Here is a 19,833-nt window from a genome sequence, read left to right as displayed (position 1 = left end):
TCGAAAAAGTCCATATTGTCTCAAAAAAAATTGAAGTACCTAAAGTGTACATAATAGTATACATACAGTATTAGCCTTAAAAATGTACCACCCCCTGACTTTTGTCAGGTTGTGTATACTAATATCATTAACTATTTTTCGTTAACTTGATTTAGAATCTGATATAGAATTGCTGTATATTTTACAACCCTTGACAACTGAAATAATGCTATGTATGAGAAAGTCTTACATCTGATTTATATTTGGTGATGACTAACTATATCTGTCATCATTCAAAATTAAAGTGCACCTTTCTACTAATAATGTCTCATTTCTCATTGTCATAAATTAAAATATGACATACAGTTGAAGTCAGAATTATTATCCCCCCTTTGAATTTTTTTTTTCTTTTTTAAATATTTCCCAAATGAGCAAGGAAGTTTTCACAGTATGTCTGATAATATTTTTTCTTCTGGAGTCTTATTTGTTTTATTTCAGCTAGAATAAAAGCATTTTAATTTTTTTATGAACCATTTTAAGGTAAAATTATTAGTTCCTTTAAGCCATATTTTTTCGATAGTCTACAGAACAAACTATCATTATACAATAACTTGCCTAAATAACCTAACCTGCCTAGTTAACCTAATTATCATAGTTAAGCCTTTAAATGTCACTTTAAGCTGTATAGAAGTGTCTTGAAAAGTATCTAGTCAAATATTATTTACTGTCATCATGTCAAAGATAAAATAAATCAGTTATTAGAAATGAGTTATTAAAACTATTATGTTTAGAAATGTGTTGAAAAAAATCTTCTCTCCGTTAAACAGAAATTGGGGAAAAAATAAACAGGGGGGCTAATAAATCTGACTTGAACTGTATGATATGATATGACATATGAAAATAAACCCTGAAACTCTGTCCAATGTGAGGAGAGTTCACTTGCACATGACTTGTTTTAACTATATTGGTCTGTTTAGAAACTTTGCCGTGTAAAAGCGAACCTCACCAAGAACAGAGCAATATTGTAACAAATGTAATCCCTGTTTCGGAACAAAACAATCAATCCACCAGTGTGAAAGCACTAATCTAACTGAACATTCAAGAATGGACAGAATTACAACTTATTTAAGATATACCTGCAGTAACATACTTGTGATCAGATTGACAAAACTGCATCTTAACACCTGGTGTAAACAGGCCCCGAGTATGAGAAGAGAAACAGGTTCACATACTAGATTCTGGGCACTTGAATCATCCATTTGAGGTGAGGAGAAAAGACTCTGTGCTTGTTAAACCAGCTGGAAAGCTTAGCCCACTCATTAGAGTTACAGCCATAGATGGACAGACGAGGCTCCGCGTACTGGTATCTGGCGTCCTCCAGGTCACTAGCAACTTCCTGCAAGATTACAAAGATTACAGCTGATTGATTGGTTTTCCGTTCGGGTAAATGAGCAGTGCAATGTTTCATCCGAGACATACCTTAATAATGGTTGCAAAGTATTCTCCGGATATGTGGTTCTCAGTCTTCATATAAAGATCACGCAGCTCACTGGCACCAACGGGGTTGTACTTGGCATTGAATTTATCAAAGCGCTGGAAGGTTTGTCGGCCCTGAATGAAGTCGAGCGAGGGAAAACTGTAAATGACTCTGCAATCATCACAAATAACAGTTCTTATAAGCAATTAGGAGTGCTAAGAACGTGTCAAAATAGCTGAGGATACACTGCATGGGCGGTTTTTGTAACCAAATTACAAAGCTTATTAAAATTGCATAAAGAGATCAGTGCATAATGCTCATTGTTAAAAATGCTGGGTTCCACACAATCCCTTCATGTCGTCCCAATGCTTATCGATTAAGTTAACATACTGGTTTTTAACAGTTTTAAGTTGATTGAACATAAAACATTTAAGTGGTCCTTAAATAACCTCAAGAATTGTGTTGTTTTAGCTCTTTTTAAATAGGTCATTTGAACAAGCAGCAAAAATATTTTTTGAGTGCTGTAAACAGCTCCTAAAGCAAGCTTTCTGCCAAATCTACCAAGACAGCTGGTTATTTGAGAAACTTTTACCAGCCATAAACACTTTTAACCACCATTAAAATGAACGTTTTATTTTATTTTTTATTACTTTACTTTTATTGAGAACTTTTGACTTTTGAGAACTTTTGTTTTACAACAGAACATTTGACAATCAAAAATATTAAATTTTACCGTATTGCACATGAAATAATAAACAAAACAAAAATAATAATAAGTAAATAAAAGACACAGCATTGGGGGACTACTTTGTTCCAGGATATTGTAGGGTTATCTTGGCTGACACGTCTCTACATTGTCGCATGGAGGTCGGGGACAGTACCTCTGGACTGGGCAACTGGGGTGGTGGTTCCCATTCTTAAGAAAGGGGACCTGAGGGTGTGCTCCAACTATAGGGGGATCACACTCCTCAGCCTTCCTGGGAAAGTCTATGCCAGAGTACTGGAGAGGAGGATCCGGCTGATGGTTGGACCTAGGACCCAGGAAGAACAATGCAGTTTTCGTCCGGGCCGTGGCACACTGGACCAGCTCTATACTCTCACCAGGGTGCTCGAGGGTTTATGGGAGTATGCCCAACCAGTCCACATGTGTTTTGTGGACTTGGAGAAAGCATTCAACCGTGTCCCTTGTGGCATTCTGTGGAGGGTGCTGTAGGAGTATGGGGTCAGAGCTGTTTTGTTAAGGGCTGTCTCGTCCCTGTATGAACAGAGTAGGAGTTTGGTTCGCATTGCCGGCAATAAGTCAGACTTGTTTCCAGTGCATGTTGGGCTCCGGCAGGGCTGCCCTTTGTCACCAATTCTGTTCATAATTTTTATGGACAGAATTTCAAAGCGTAGCCTTGAACTGGAGGGGGTTCAGTTCAGGGACCACAGGATTTCATCTCTGTTATTCGCAGACGATGTCGTTCTGTTGGCTTCTTCAAACATGGACCTTCAGCATGCACTGGGGCGGTTTGCTGCCAAGTGTGATGAGGTTGTGATGAGAATTAGCACCTCCAAGTCTGAGGCCATGGTGCTCCACCGGAAAAAGGTGGTTTGCCATATCCAGGTTGGAGGAAAGTCTTTACCCCAGGTGGAGGAGTTCAAGTATCTCGGGGTTTTGTTCACGAGTAAGGGAAGGATGGAGCGTGAGATTGACAGGCGAATCGGTGCAGCAGCAGCAGTAATGCGGTCGATGTACCGGGCCATTGTGGTAAAAAAAGGAGGATTTTTTTTTCTTTTTTTAAATATTTCCCAAATGATGTTTAACAGAGCAAGGAATTTTTCACAATATGGCAAATATGATAATATTTTTTTCTTCTGGAGAAAGTCGTATTTGTTTTATTTTGGCTAGAATAAAAGCAGTTTTAAATTTTTATAAGCCATTTTAAGGTCAAAATTATTAGCCCCTTTAAGCTATATTTTTTTCGATGGTTTTTCAACAAACCATCGTTATACAATAACTTGCCTAATTACCCTTATCTGCCTAATTAACCTAGTTAAGCCTTTACATGTCACTTCAAGAACTGTCTTGAAAAATCTCTAGTAAAATATTATTTACTGTCATCACGACAAAGATAAAATAAATCAGTTATTAAAAATGAGTTATCAAAACTATTATATTCAGAAATGTGTTGAAAAAAATCTTCTCTCGGCTAAACAAAAATTGGGGGAAAAAATAAACAGGGGGGCTAATAATTCAGGGGGACTAATAATTCAGGGGGGTTCTGACTTCAACTAATACAACATGTATATATTTATATATATGTATATATATATATAGCATATATCACTGTGCATATAGCCCATTGAATCAATTTTTACAAGCAAAAATGACAAGATATTAGAGAATACAATATGATGTCAAGATAGAAATTAGCTAAAGATTCTGTTAATATTTTTAAATATCCATTTGTTTGCATCTGTGCATCCCTAGTTATATCCAAATCAAAATCAGAGAATTAAGTTGCTCTGAGAGCTGCTTATGTGAACATTTACAGTTACATATTTACATAACTGCAATTATCAAGCCAAACCATGTGACAATTTCAGGCATTACTAGAAATATTTTAACAATTAGCGGTCAACTGCCAGGTAATGCTGTTTTGTAAATAATATGATAAATGATACTTCAGTTATTTCTATTCCTACCCATATATGGTTAAATGTAAGCTTCCTAAACCCATATTCTTCCCATTTCTAGTTAACCAAGCGCTTAGAAGCTGTATGAATGTGTTGTATGATACCTACAGCGTGCACATCAAGGGAATCTACAGTCAGGTCATAAGGGTGCAGGTTTAGAGATGCAAAAAGCTCCTTCAGGGTCACTTCTTTGCCCTTCAAAACATGCACCACCCGATCTGCATCGATGCGGTAGGACTTCTTGATGAAGCGGAGGAGATGCTTCTGGTTCATGCAGGCGGCAGCATGGATGTGAGTATCAACCTACGACAATGACAATGATGATAATGACTATCAAAATTAGCTTGGAAATAAATGAATGACGTGGCTGATTGGAATCACACCTTCCTACAGTTATAAAAGTCTCTGTGGGGATTTTTCTTCAGCTCTTTCATTTCCTCCATCTCGTTCAGCATCTCATGCACGTTGAACTTTGACATGAGGAACTTCAGACGACGGTGAGTGTAGGTCTTTCTAGGGGACAAAAGACATTGAGATTTTCAACAAGAGAATAAACAACTTATCTAATCTAATTTTTTTAGCAAGGAACAATGTAAATTAACAACATTCCTCAAGAACTGAAATGTACCCAAATTATTAGCCCTCTGTATATTTTTTCCCTCAATTTCTGTTTAAAGGAAATATTTCTAAACAATAATAGTTTTAATAACTCATTTCTAATATTTTATCTTTGCCATGATGACATAATATTTCCTTTTTATTTTTCAAGATACTACTATTTAGCTTAAAATGACATTTAAAGGCTTAACTAGGTTATAGGCAGGTCAGGGTAATTAGGAAAATCATTGTATATTGATGGTTTGTTCTGTAGACCTTAGGAAAATAAGGATATCTTAATAGGGCTAATAATATGGTTTTAAAATAGTTTTTTAAAAAAAATTAAAAACTGCTTTTATTCTAGCCAAAATCAAACAAATAAGACTTTCTCCTGAAGACAAAATATTATCGAAATTACTGTGAAAAATTCCTTGCTCTGTTAAACATAATTTGGGAAATATTTGAAGAAAACAAAAAAATTTCATAGGAGGCCTAATAATTTCAACAACCATAATTTTAACAAAAAACAACCACAACAACAATAACACAAAACCAAATGTTCGATATGTTGATTAATAAGAAGCCATTTCTTAAAATTATACTTCTTATTCAATTATACACATTATCTAACAGATTATGGTATCAAATTCCACTGATGCGAAGCTCTAAAAGAAAAACAAGCTTGAGCAAAATTATTTTTTCTAAGTGGAATAATGATATCAGCTCTATCTGCACTCCTAGTTATTCTGTTTTCTGCATATTTAAATTGAATAAAATCAGCCAGGGTGGCACGGTGGCTCAGTGGTTAGCACTGTCGAGACTTTTAACATGATGATAAATAATGATGTAAAAATAAACAAATAAATAAACATCACATAAACATAATAAAAGCATAATGATAATAAGAAATTGCTCTTGAGCACATAATCAACACATTCAGCATGACTTTTTAACATATACTAATATATTGCTGTTTTTCTGTGATTTGGAAAAAATAAATGTAGCATTGGTGAGTATAGAAGGCTTATATAATATAATATAATATAATATAATATAATATAATATAATATAATATAATATAATATAATATAATATAATATAACATAATATAATATAATATAATTAAATATAATATAATATAAAATAATATAATATAACATAATATAATATAATATCATATAATATAATATAAAATAATATAAAATAATATAATATAAAATAATATAATATAAAATAAAATAATATAATATAATATAAAATAATATAATATAAAATAATACAATATAATATAATATAAAATAATATAATATAATATAATATAAAATAATATAATGTAACATAATATAAAATAATATAATATAAAATAATATAATATAATATAATATAAAATAATATAATATAAAATAATATAATATAACATAACATAACACAATATAATATAATATAATATAACATAGCATAATATAATATAATATAAAATAATGTAAAATAATATAATATAAAATAATATAATATAATATAATATAAAATTATATAATATAATATAAAATAAAATTATATAATATAATATAAAATAATATAATATAACATAACATAACACAATATAATATAATATAATATAATATAATATAATAAAATATAATATAATATAATATAATAAAATATAATATAAAATAATATAATATAATATAACATAACACAATATAATATAATATAATAAAATATAATATAAAATTATATAATATAATATAAAATAAAATTATATAATATAATATAAAATAATATAATATAATATAACATAACATAACATAACATAACATAACATAACATAACATAACATAATATAATATAATATAATATAATATAATATAATATAATATAATATAATATAATATAATATAATATAATAAAATAAAATAAAATAAAATAAAATATAATATAATATAATATAATATAATATAATATAATAAAATAAAATATAATATAATATAATATAATATAATATAATATTGCATTCTTTTTAAAATCCTAATGGTGACACGAATTTGATAATGTCAGAATATAATATAGACCATATATTCAGCATCTGCAGGGCTTTCATAAACTCACGTTGGGCCCTGAGCAATCAAGGCAATGAGGAAGTTCATGTCGTCGAGGAAGGTGGCCAGGTCTGGACCAGGATGGTTCAGTGGCTGGTGTTTATCAGCAGCAGCTGCGTCTTTGTAGACATAGATCACACCATCCTTCATACGAGCAATGTAGCCGAGGTTAGGAGGGAAATCCTTTGTGCAGAAAGGGTCCTCGCCGGGTTTAGGAAGAGGGGTGAAGACTGCAACACAACAGTGATCACATGGGCTGCCATGATTTACTGAATTCATTTTTTTATTATTCAGTTACCCAAACATGTCAAAGCGTAACTGATTTCTTAATTCCAGAATATTTTCCTTTATAGTTTTGAATTAAAGTGGACCTATTATAATGTGAAAATAACTATTATGAGGAGTTTAAACACTGTTGCATGGGAACAGTCTGTGAATATAACCAGCTTCTAACTGTAAATATTTATTACTTTTATTTTATATAATCACACTTTATAAAAACAGTCTGCAGAAACACTTAGAAACAGAAACAGATTGACATTTTTGGTTTTACATGTCATCAGTGGGGGAAAGACCCACCAAATAGTGACAATCTCTTCCTCATTAGCATAGTACATTAGTCTTGTTTTTGAATCTGCCACTATGCTGACATGTAGGCATTTGTGGCTCCGCCCTCTTTTGAAAAGGGCACAATCTCATTTGAATTTAAAGCAACAGTCACCAAAATGGCACAATTAGGATCAAAGCCTAAAAGGGGCAGTTTCAAAGAGTTATGAAACATTATTTGTGTTATTTTGAGCTGAAACGTCACATACACACTCTAGAGGGATCGGAGACTTTATTTTACATCTTGTAAAAAGGGGCATAATAGGTCCCTTTTAAGAATAAAACATTCCTAATAAAGGCAAGATATGTTTATTTATGTAGCACATTCAGGTAATTCAAAGTGCTTTTCATAAACACAAGGATTAAAAGAATCATAAAATGATCACACAAGTATAAAAAAACAACAAAAAATTAAAACGATTAAAAACAGAGTAAAATTAGGTTAAAACTAATTCTAAGGCAATAATAAAACAGATCTAAATGCAGAGAAAAGTGGTAATTTATAAGACAGCTATGTCGATTTACAATTACATATTCAATTTACAATTTTCTTCATTAAATACTACACATTTTTATTATGATATTGCCGTATTACCTGGAAGCACCTGATCTTCAGGTTTCCATGTTTCTCCTTCAATCTTGCGTAAGAACTGGGATGGAGTGACTGGGAATCTCTGCAAGGCCAGTCTCATGTACTTCTCTCTGATAGTCAGGGCCCGATACAGACCCTTACAGGCCAGCTCGAAGTCATCCATGGTCACCTGTAGTTTAGTGAATAAGGGTGTGATTCTGTGCAGAAGCCCAGTGCATGTTTGAAAAAACTACATGTTAAAATAAATGTAAATGCACAGCAACAGTGTGCATTAAAGGATTAGTTAACTCAAAAATATGTTGATAATATCTGTTTCACTTAAAACATCTGTTATTAATTACTCACCCTAGTTTTGTTTTAGGACTGCATGATACTGGGAAAATATATTATATGCAATATTGCTGTTGAGTATTGCGATAGCAAATTTTCTTGTGAATTTCCTTGTAGAAAAGCAATTTGCCTCAGCTTTTTAACATACACATTCATTCATTCATTCATTCATTCATTTTCCTTCAGCTTAATCTCTATTTCAGAGGTCGCCACAGCGAAATGAACTGTAAAACTAATCCGGCATATGTTTTATGCAGCAGATGCCCTTCCAGCCGCAACCCAGTACTGGGAAATGAACATACACATACATACATTATTTATATATATATATATTTTTTTTTTATATCTATTTACATATTTATATGTGTGTGTGTATTTCTATATTAATGTAACGATCATACTAAAATAAACAGATAATAATGAATACATTTTGTCTGATCTAAAATTCTATCAAGGTACAAACGTTTATAAACTATGAATGAATAAAAAAACAAGTTATTCTGACTCAGATTGTCTACTCCCATTATTATTATTATATATTTTTAGCTCTAGGTCCACCTTCTAGCCAATAGCAGAACAGCACCTGCTGGGTAGAATTTTCATTTTGAACTTCAGTGGTTAAACTGTGATTATACAGAGCTCCAAATACAAGTGGCAAAAAATAAGTAAATGCAAAAACTACTTAGTCTGAATTTGCCATTACAGCCAGCAAAGCATTGTATTGCTTGTAGTAAACATGAACCTTTTTCTGACGTGGACGAACACAGCTGAACAATGTCATTTTTAATAATTTTTCTGGCACACAGAAGTGTTCTTGGAGCTTCGTATGATTACAGTTGAATTTTTTGGGGTTGCTATTTAGCACTTCGAACTTCTCAGGACACTTGTCTATGGAGGATCAGAGAGCTCTTCGGATTTTATCTAAAATATCTTTATTTTTGTTACAAAGATGAAAAAAGTCTCAAGGATTAGGAGCAGTAAGTAATTAATAACAGAGCTTTCCTTTTCGATGAAAAGCAGTATATAAATCAAAACTTTGCATAACATCTGAATTTCCCAGTCAGTTCCTGAAAGACATAAATTGGAACGCACCCCAGCAGCATAGTCACCAGTAATGGACACTCTCTGGAAAAGGGGAACCTCCAAATAGGTCGGTTTGTCCTCGAGCAGGGGATGAGAGCGGCTGAGATATTTCTTACTGCGTGGGGTTTGGTAAAAGATAGGGTTTGATTAGTTATATATTTTTCTAAAACAGTTGTAAGAATAAAAAAACAAGTTGAAAAGTAAATCAAACACTACTACATCATCTTTTGCAGTTTTCCCCCCTAATTTTGTATTTAATTATGAGGTTGAAATACTGTATTTTAGTATCTTTTGCATATTTTTTTCTGGATTTGATTGTCTCACTGTAAAAAAGTGATTAGCTGACTTTCTTCTAAACGCAACTAAAACCACTGCTTTTAAAGTGAGTAGCTGACTTAACTTTAATAAGTGGATAAACTCTGCCTTAAAATTATTTTAAAAGTTTGCTAGTGCAAATAAGTCAACTTAAGAGTTCAATTTATAATGGGTTCACTCAATTTCTTTAAGTAAGTAATTGTTTTTATACAGTGTACCACAATCTCTCACAATGTTGGCAAAAAAAAAACAAAAAAAACTGACGATGCAATGTCATTCATTCATTTTCTTTTCGGCTTAGTCCCTTTATTAATCTGGGGTCGCCACAGCGAAATGAACCGCCAACTTATCCAGCATATGTTTTACGCAGCGAATGCCCTTCAAGCTGCAACCCATCACTGGGAAACACCCGCACACTCTCATTCACACACATACACGGACATTTTAGCTTACCCAATTCGTACTGCTCGTACAGTTCTACTCAGCTGTCATCCAATCCATCCTCTGCACTTCAATTACCGTCTGGTTCGGCTCAGCTGCCAAAACCGACCTCCGTAGACTACAGCGAATAGTCCGGACTGCTGATCACTTGCACAACCCTTCCTACACTTCAAGAACTGTACTCTTCCAGAGTGAGTAAAAGGGCTCGCAAAATCACTCTGGATGCCTCACACCCAGCACACTACCTGTTCGAACTGTTACCGTCTGGTCGGCGCTTCAGAGCACCAAGCACAAAAACAGCCAGACACAGGAAAAGTTTCTTTCCTCAGGCTGTCTACCTTATGAACAGTTAAATATTCCCCTACTGTGAATAAATATGTGCAATACTTTCTTATACGCACTTGTACACAGCACCTTATATCAATATACAATGCAATACCTTCTACATTCACACTTGTACACAGCACCTTATAACCTGTATATTAATAACAATCTGTACATACAAGTCAACATCCAGGTTTCTTGACTAACCGCATCTGTTTAATGTTTATCATTTTTTTTTTCATATTTATTTTGTGTTGTCACTTGTCACTTTATGTACACTGGAAGCTTCTGTAGCCAAAACAAATTCCTTGTGTGTGTGAAGCACACTTGGCAATAAAACTGATTCTGATTCACCTACAGCACGTCTTTGGACTTGTGGGGGAAACGGGGGCACCCGGAGGAAACCCACGCGAACATGGGGAGAACATGCAAACTCCACACAGAAATGCCAACTGACCCAGCCGCGGCTCAGACCAGTGACCTTCTTGATGTGATGCGACAGCGCTACCCACTGCGCCATGCAATGCTGCAACATCCAAAATCTTGAGACAATCTTTTTTTTCATATAACGAGTTAGATGTAAGATGCACTGACCGCTTCTCTTCATCATCATGATCGGCTACGTGCTGGGCCTGCTCCTGGTTGAGGATGGGACAGTCGTCTGCCACACCAAACAGGGAGATTTCCTCACGCACATCTTCATCTTTGGTCTCTGAAGCAAAAACACGCTCTGCGATTGCGCGCGTGCAGTCATCCGTCTCTGGCGACAACAACATGGAGGATATCACAACACTTTCAATACAAATTTTTTTTTAATTCCCAGATTCTGCAGGTTGCAATGTGCCGAATTTTGCTTGCCAATCTTAAACCAATTGTAACCGACTTTTTTTTTGGTTAAATTTGGAATTTTCCCAACCAGCGCAGAGCCCGGGGGACCAGAGTGAGTGCTCCAACTTGGCCCCCTGGTCTTTTCAATACAAGTTAAGTCTAAGTTCACCTAAAAAAAATGTTATAACTTACTCGCCCTTGTTTTGTTTCAAACCCCTGAAACATTCATTCATCTTCGAAACACAAATTAAGATATTTTAGCTGAAGTCTTAAGAGAAATCTCATCCTACATCGCAAAAAATACCAAAATACATCCTCAAAACAGACCATATTCTTTTAAGTGGTTAAATCGGAATATTATCAAGTTATGAAATTACCTATGTGGCCACATAAAACAAAAATAACGTCTTTATGCAACCGTTTCTTCTCTTGTGTCAGTGACGTAGCATATCCTCCCGGATGCCCGAGCCCGCCTTTTTTCTGTTTGAAACAGAGCACACACAGGCATAGCCTACACCTAACCGCGCACCCCGACACTGAAGAGAAGAAACTATTGAATTTAGTCATTATTTTTGTTTTATGTGTATTTCCACAGCTTGATAATATTCTGATTGAACCATTCAAGTCATATGGTCTGTGTTTATGGTACCTGTCGTATAGCTATGGCGCTCAGATTTCTCATAAAATATCTTGATTTGTGCTCCTAAGATGAACAAAAAATTCCGGGGTTTGAAACTTCATGAGGGTGAGTAGCTAAATAACATAATTATTAATTTTGTGGGTGAACTATCTCTTAGAGAGAGGGGTGCACTAATGCAAAACAACAAAAACAACATCACAAATTTAAAAAGTAGGTAAAAACTAGTAAATACTATAGTGTTTTTGAACCATACTGTAGTAAAGTACTCGGATGACATTCTATAGTTGCGTAGGGGTGATACAATGTAAATTACTCAAAACTGTAATGTTTTCTACAAGTATAGAGTATATGATGCTACAATACACAACTGTTTGCTCTAGGAAAAAACTAAAGTATACTCATCATTTATTACAGTTTTGCAGTTCACAAGAATATAGTATGCTGGAGTATTCGATAACAAATAGTTCCAAATACTATAATGTACAGTATGGCATAGGTTAAAAACACTATAGTACTTAATATAAATTACTAAAGTATTTTTTGTGTTTTTCGAAAGCTGTTTAAGATGCATCAAGTAATTTTATGCTCCATAAAATCCATACCAATCTGTAAAACACAACCAAATTACATTTCTATAAAACATCTGACTGGTTGTCATATATTATTGAGACACTGTTGATCTTGGGCATGCTTTTGGTAGAAGTAATGCACTTTTCCAGAATGACTCAACTACTGAGTCACATTGACGGCTAGCAGCAATGAATCAAAATCTCCCAGCGTGCATGAGATGAACAAAATTCATTGAGCTAAGACAAGCATCATCGACTGACAACAGCAAAATTTAGAAATGTTGAATAGAATACAGACAGGATAATATGAGGCCTGCATTTCATGCATCAGAACAATAAAAGTGCAAAAGTAAAAAATACTATTGTTTTAGAATACCTGCAGTTTATTTTATTTTTTATAAGAAAAATAATTATACGGCATAAATATATAATCTTGTCAGTCACTTTTAGAACAAGAATTATTTGATGACAAAAGATTCTATTTAAGGATCATGGTGCAGCCACATAATAGCTTAATAAATATAAAATAATAACAACAACATACAATCACAAATGTTTTGGAATATTTGAAAGATTACTCAATTCGGATTACTCAATTAGCTGGATTTGGTTATTAGCTGGATTTGGTTATTAGCTGGATTTGGTTATTAGCTAGATTTGGTTATTTGACACGATTCAGGATCGTTTCGTTCTTCAAAACTCATCCACAAGTTGATGTCATAGCTACAGTTCTGGTAGCTCAACCCTGCTCAGGAGCAGGCTTATTTCATACAAACAGAATTAGATTGGGTCATTTCAAGCAAAGGTAATACTGAAAGTATGTACCGAAAGCTGATATTTTCTTAGAGTAGTAACCTATAGATCAATATACACTTGGGAAAAAAGTAAAATAGTTTTAAAAAGTTTATATAAACACATTTATAATAATTAATAATATTTAATATTAAATAATTAATAATATTTATGTTTATAGACATAATAAAAAAAATATGTACAAATAAAACTTAGTAAATAAAAGTACAAAAACAGGGTGGTTCTCCTCAAGGGGATCAAGAGAACATTTAGTAATATGGATTTTTAGATACAAATGCATACTATTTAAAGGTACCAATCCAGCTTTCGTACAATTCCGGTATGATAATAGACATGCACAATTTTCAACTGTTTTTGTTTGTTTGTTTTTTATAAAGGAATAATAATTTATGCAGTCACGCACATTTTGACAGCTAATATGCTGGAGATTTGATGCTTTGCAGAAGTTGCAGACGCCTTTACCAATATCAAAAAGCTTTTTAGATGCCAAAATTAATTTAAATCTCTAACGCCAATTAAGAAACTAAAAAATGCCTAGGCTACTATAGTAAAAAAAAAATCCAATCTAAAATGTGAAACTAAATAAATTGCTAAATACTCTTGACACATGAAAGTGTAACGCCTGCAGCCCACAACAAACGTGGAGAGTTATTGCATATCATATTCGTTTACTACGAATTTTATATAATTTTACTCACATGGATTAATAATTATTTATCAGATGATGTCATTACGCTGCTGTGCCATCAGCCAATCGCTGCATTGCAGATCATGATTTCGAGAATTGATAGATCTGTCCTTCACAACCCATGCAGAGATGTCAGATCAGTTCATCCAGACATTTTAATCTGATTTGCGAAAACTAAATTAGCCAGAGATCAGTTATCAATATTATAAGATCCAGGATCTGTCAAATCATCTTAGATTAATTATGTGAGCTACGAAGAACAGACCCCGGGTCAGAATTAGTTTTGTGTTTGTGTGTTTTGCTGAATAATAATTATTTAAATCACATTACTCAGATTTAATATGCTTTCTATGTATACCAAATCACCATTTAATTGTTAAATTACAATTTAATTAATACATTTAACTAATACATCTAGTCTTTGATCTGTCTACATGATAAAAACTTTGAAATATCATATTACATGCACAGATGTCCTAAAGATACAGCATGTTATTTGTTTGCTTATGAACTACAGTGGGGTACAAAATGTTAAATGCATTTTTATTTTTATTTTTTTACAACTTGCATTTCTGTGCAAAGTTGAACAACATTTTTACTTTCTTATTTTAAATGCAAGTTAAAACATCAATATACAAATTTCCTTGATCATCGATCTAAAAACAATTGTCAGTCCTTTGGTTTACATTTTCCTCAACAGCTTTGGACCCCGCTGTACACTTTCACCTAACAAACAAATGACTAAAACACACAGATGGATGTTTTGCCATGATCTTGTCACGCTGAAGCATGTTTTCATTGGTCTTCAATGAGTCCCTTTATACTTACTCCCTTCTGATCAATCATTCCCCAGAGTGAGTGAGGAAGATCCGAAACATTGAAAAGAGAAGGAGGTTATAGGTTAGACTGAGTTAGTAAGCAACACAACGGAACATTTCAGAAATCACACATGCCGGACTAAAAGACAAAATAATCTGTAATTAAAGAATTTCAGGCATCATGTAGAGCAAGAGTAATGATGAAGAGTAATATTATTATATAACAATGTGAATATCAACCATTAAAATGACTATTGATGGGTAAAGTTGAATGATAAAAACATGCTTATGATAGATAAAAAAGAACTTGGAACTTAAACAAGGCTTGACATTTCACAAACGGTTTTACCAGCCCGATCTCACGAAGAAACTTACGTATTTTACCTTTTGTCAGTTTAGTGGCTAAGTCGTACGAAATTGTATGATTTTTTAAAGGAGACATGGAATCAAACCCCATCCCTAAACTCAACCGTCATTGGGTGATGAGCAAATTGTACGAATGAGTTCGTGCGATTTCATACGAATTAGCCTCTAAATTAAAAAGTTACGAATTGCCGTGAGATAGTGTTGGTTTTTCACAAACAGTTCTCATCACATAAATGGTTTTATTTGTTATTATTCACTTTTCCATGATATATAGTGGATAGATTTTGGTCCCAAGTGCCCTGTCTTCGGAAGTAAAAACTTTGACTTTTTATTTTAGTGGGGTCAACAAACGCACTGGAATCTAAGCGAATATTTGCTTCACCGAGATAAGAAATATATCCACACAAAGCTTGAAATCTGTAATTAAAATGAAACAACTCACTTGAAAACAATTCTCTTTTGGTTTTGTAATCTGCATAAAACAAACGTGAGGTATGGTTCGTCCTGTCAAACGCAAATCACATGACATCAACTACTCAAACGCCCACAAACTTGTAAACAAAGAGTCGCTGTCATTTCTAAAGGAGATTTGCCATCAAGAGAAAGTTGTGGATTACTTCAGAAGAGCAGCACGATCTGACGATGCATTATCCAGAGGATGATAATGTGTAAAACGGCCATAAATGAGGTTGGTGTCGTGATCTCGTTCCTTTTGAGTGTGTATGCGCCTTAGCTTGAGCAACCTGAAAATATGCTGATTTTGTTTGATTCGGATGTTTAAAAAACGAAACTTATGGGACAGTTGTTGTGTAATTTCATTGGTGATTTCAAATATGTAATGTAATTGTGAATTTGATGTTTCCCTATTCAAACAAAATGCCAGAGCATACTGACCGAGAGGCGTTTCAAAGATGGCGGCTGAGTGAAATTACTTCCCTTAATGGGACTCAAAACAGAAAATTAAATCACAATTTTGACAACAAATGCTCCGATAGCGGCTAACTGGTACCAAAATCCACCATGTCAAGGGCATGACCACAACACAAATAAACACTTCTATACTAAATAAAGTTCATCCCATAACTCAGATTCTGAAATAAAAGTAAATTAAAAAATAATTTAAAAAAAAAGTGTATCCACCTGGAATTTCATGGCATATCTGTTAGATCCTCTGGTATGGGGTGCTTTCTAAAATCCCCATACCAGTTCATGCTCAACACCCCTTCAAAACACAAACAATCATCCGGCTTCGATTTTTGCTAATACTTACTCTTCTCTTCTGCTATGGTTAGTAACATGGGATGGGATTCATGTGGAGAGGGGCAAACAAGAGTTACAGTCACACATAAGGATAGCACACACAAAAGCAGCATTTATTTTACATTTTAAAACGCCTAAACTCTGATGACGCAAGAATTTGTGAGCAGTACGTATACAGTATGTACTCCAGTATGGGATGCTTTCTAAATTTCCTATACCAGTTCGAGCCCAAAACCCTTTCAAGTTTGTATTTCTTAGAAAAAAAAGGATGTGCATGGCTTTAAAATGCTTTTAAGTCACTGAAATACAGCCAAATAAATTGAGATCATCTATTTATTCAAAAGCTTTGGTCTACTGGATGAAGAAAACGTTAGTCTTTTAATTGCTCTAGGATTTTGTGGAGGCATGTGTGAAGTGTTGTCGCGATACCATTAATTATCTTCTGATTCTATACCAGCTGAAGTTTCACGATACCAAGTAGTATTGCGATACTGTAATTCATAACTCAGATTATGAAGAAAACTGTCAGAAATACTACATTTTTTGTTATAATAGGTCTTGTATTTAATTCGTAATTCCCTTATTATCGAAAAAGTATTATTTGCTTGTCACTTCACCTAAAATTTATTAATACTTTTTTTTTTTTGTAACTGACCAACAAAAAATAAATTAAAATAAAGCACTCTGATATCAAGTTGCGGTCGGTCTCAAAACCGCTCCAATTGGTCCACCGTTTTTGTGTTGTTAAATTGAAAAAAAAGGACTGGGTGTGTTTACATCACCCCAATATGACAGTCTATACATTATACCTATACATATGTCTGTCCAAACAGCTTGAAAAGTAGATTTTTCACCATAGGTGCCCTTTAAAATAAAATGGTATATTGTTGCACAAACGTGTGAGAATTTTAGTGACTTTTCCACATCTAACATGATCTATTATAGATAGACCGTTAATGACAATACAACCGTCTACAAACTAAAGTGGCACCACCAGTATTTTGGAGCCATAGTATCACAATACTACCATAGTTCCGGTAAACTGTGCAACCCTACTGTGCATGTGTTTGTAGTCTAAAATGACTGAATTTAGATTCTCAAAACGTGTGGCATTATTTGCTTGAATTCTTGTGTTTTGCTGAGAACTTACACAAAACCATGTAAAATAATGCAAAAAATCATGTAAAAATCACAAACAGAGTTCTCACTTTTCAGTAAAAAGGCTGCATGCAAATCAGTCTGAAATAATGCACATCGTGTTGAACAGAGTTTTAGGCTCAAGAGTCTTTTTCATGGGTGTAAAATAAATTGCTTGTTCATGGCCCTGTCTTATCCTAGTCAGGGCCTGCTCAAAACGATAGTGTTTCTATTTTTAATCCAGATGATATCAGCGACAGATATCCAATCACAGTCTGCAAATTCAGATTATTCTTAGCTTGCACAAGGAAAGCAGCATGTCTAGCAATGCAAGTCTGAACCCAACATCTTACTTAATAGAACATAATCAGTATGAATGCACATATACCTTGCAAAATCTGTTTTTAAATGTAAGAGTTTAGGTATAAACATATATAATTATTCACATTCTGCAAGATGTTAGTAACTGTACTACCACAGCTGTTCACACAGGAGCTTAAAACCTCACTGGACAAACATTTATAATGTAAAAATAAACTTTAAGTGAGTTATGGCATGTCAAAAATCAGCATGACATTTGAGCCGCTAGAATCTGCTGACTAGAAAAAGGGTCTCTTGCATTTTTAAGCACGCCCTCCACATACTGTAATAAGTCATAGCTCATAAGCCTCGCTGATGGAGTCAAACCAAACACTGTCCTCAACAGTAGCCAAAAACAAGTGAGAACTCCTGTGTGCATAAAAAATCTTCACTGTCACTTTCAGGAGCGCATATATTTATCTAAACAGCACAAATGAATCCATCACAGGTGTTGATAATGGAATATGGCAGATCTGAAATGTAACACCTCTATTTTCATTCTGCTGCCGCCTTTGATAAAAGGTCAGAGGTGTTCAATCTTTTGTGTTCAACTGTTTGCTCCATGTAATTTTGAAATAAAGGTAACTAAAGATATTCGCATACAATCAAAACCAGAATAAAAACATTTACCTAGGCTAGCATATTTGTTGAACACACTTCTAAGAGTGGATCAGTAATAATCAAACACTCCCAATCCTTAGATTACACTTTCAGAGACACCATCCAAGCCACAGTTTGTATTTTCCTCAATTAAAGGGATAGTTCACCCAAAAATGAAAATTTGCTCATTATTTATTCATTCTTGTGCGTTTTCAAACCTTTATAACATTCTTTTTTGGTTGTCAAACGTGAAGTATTTTGAAGATCCGTAACCATTAACTTCCATAGTAGGAGAAACAATTAAAGTCAATGGTTAACGGTTTCCAACATTCTTCAAAATATCTTCTTTTGTGTTCAACATATGAAAGAACGTCAAATAGGTTTTAAACACGTTTTAACTATTGAGTGAACTATCACTTTAAGTTATGATTTTTATATTTATTCATGCTACAATATGTATATGACGATATACAATATGTTGTGTTAATGCAGGTGGTGAATGGACACTCACCGGGCACAGCGACTTTGGGCATGTTGGCTGTGGGCTCGTGACACTGTCACTCTTCCTGTGGAAAGCTGGCCGGTCCGACACTGCTCCTCTGTAGCGGGGAAGTGTGTAGCCGGACACTGGGCCAGCCCAATATTAAGCAGCGGTTGCCAGGTGTAACTGGAGCCGTGTACCCGCACTGGATATGAGGGGATTGGTTCTGTGTGTTCAACTCTATTTTAAGTTTTAACTGGCTGACAGTTTCAGGTGACAAATGATGGGATGTTATGCAACTGTACTCATACGCACACATACATACACATTCATGCATGAGCCAAAACATTATGACCAGCCACATATGAAGCGAATAAGCCTGTATATTAGTATATAGATGGCATCATCTATATACTGTCAGTGTTTCTCAACCATGTTCCTGGAGGAGCACCAGAACTTCATGTTTTGGATGTCTACTTTGTCTTTCACACCCATTACAGGTCGTTTAGTCTTCGCTAATGATCTGAATCAGATGTGTATGGTTAAGAAGACATATAATGTGCATAGCTGGTGGTCCTCCAGAAACGTGGTTGAGAAAAACTGTATTATATAACTGCAGGTTAACCATGCTATAATAACTAACTGTTAAAGCTATTAGTTACTAGTTAAAGTAATTGGAAACTATTTAAGTTATGGTAAATAATAACTTTTCGGAATTTGATTTAATACAATAATGTGGACCTTTAGTAAA

At 33.9% G+C, this 19,833-nt stretch overlaps 1 protein-coding gene across 1 annotated transcript in view; it reads right to left on the bottom strand.

Moving 5' to 3' along the window:
- Positions 1 to 19,232, bottom strand: part of ampd1 (adenosine monophosphate deaminase 1 (isoform M)) — a 33,893-nt gene extending 14,661 nt beyond the window's left edge. The window contains exons 1-9 of the mRNA XM_056464017.1: positions 19,113 to 19,232; positions 11,117 to 11,282; positions 9,452 to 9,557; positions 8,033 to 8,198; positions 6,842 to 7,061; positions 4,519 to 4,648; positions 4,244 to 4,438; positions 1,459 to 1,590; positions 1,212 to 1,375 (exon numbers count right to left, since the gene is read on the bottom strand). Coding sequence (XP_056319992.1) covers positions 1,212 to 1,375; positions 1,459 to 1,590; positions 4,244 to 4,438; positions 4,519 to 4,648; positions 6,842 to 7,061; positions 8,033 to 8,198; positions 9,452 to 9,557; positions 11,117 to 11,282; positions 19,113 to 19,134 — 1,301 coding nt within the window. The 5' untranslated portion in view covers positions 19,135 to 19,232. The remainder of the gene's footprint in view (positions 1 to 1,211; positions 1,376 to 1,458; positions 1,591 to 4,243; positions 4,439 to 4,518; positions 4,649 to 6,841; positions 7,062 to 8,032; positions 8,199 to 9,451; positions 9,558 to 11,116; positions 11,283 to 19,112) is intronic.
- Positions 19,233 to 19,833: the final 601 nt, after the last annotated feature.

This window comes from Danio aesculapii, chromosome 8 (genome assembly GCF_903798145.1).
Source record: "Danio aesculapii chromosome 8, fDanAes4.1, whole genome shotgun sequence".
NCBI lineage: Eukaryota > Metazoa > Chordata > Actinopteri > Cypriniformes > Danionidae > Danio > Danio aesculapii.
The sequence above is the reverse complement of the archived record's forward strand: the minus strand, read 5'-3'. Positions and strand labels throughout refer to the sequence as shown.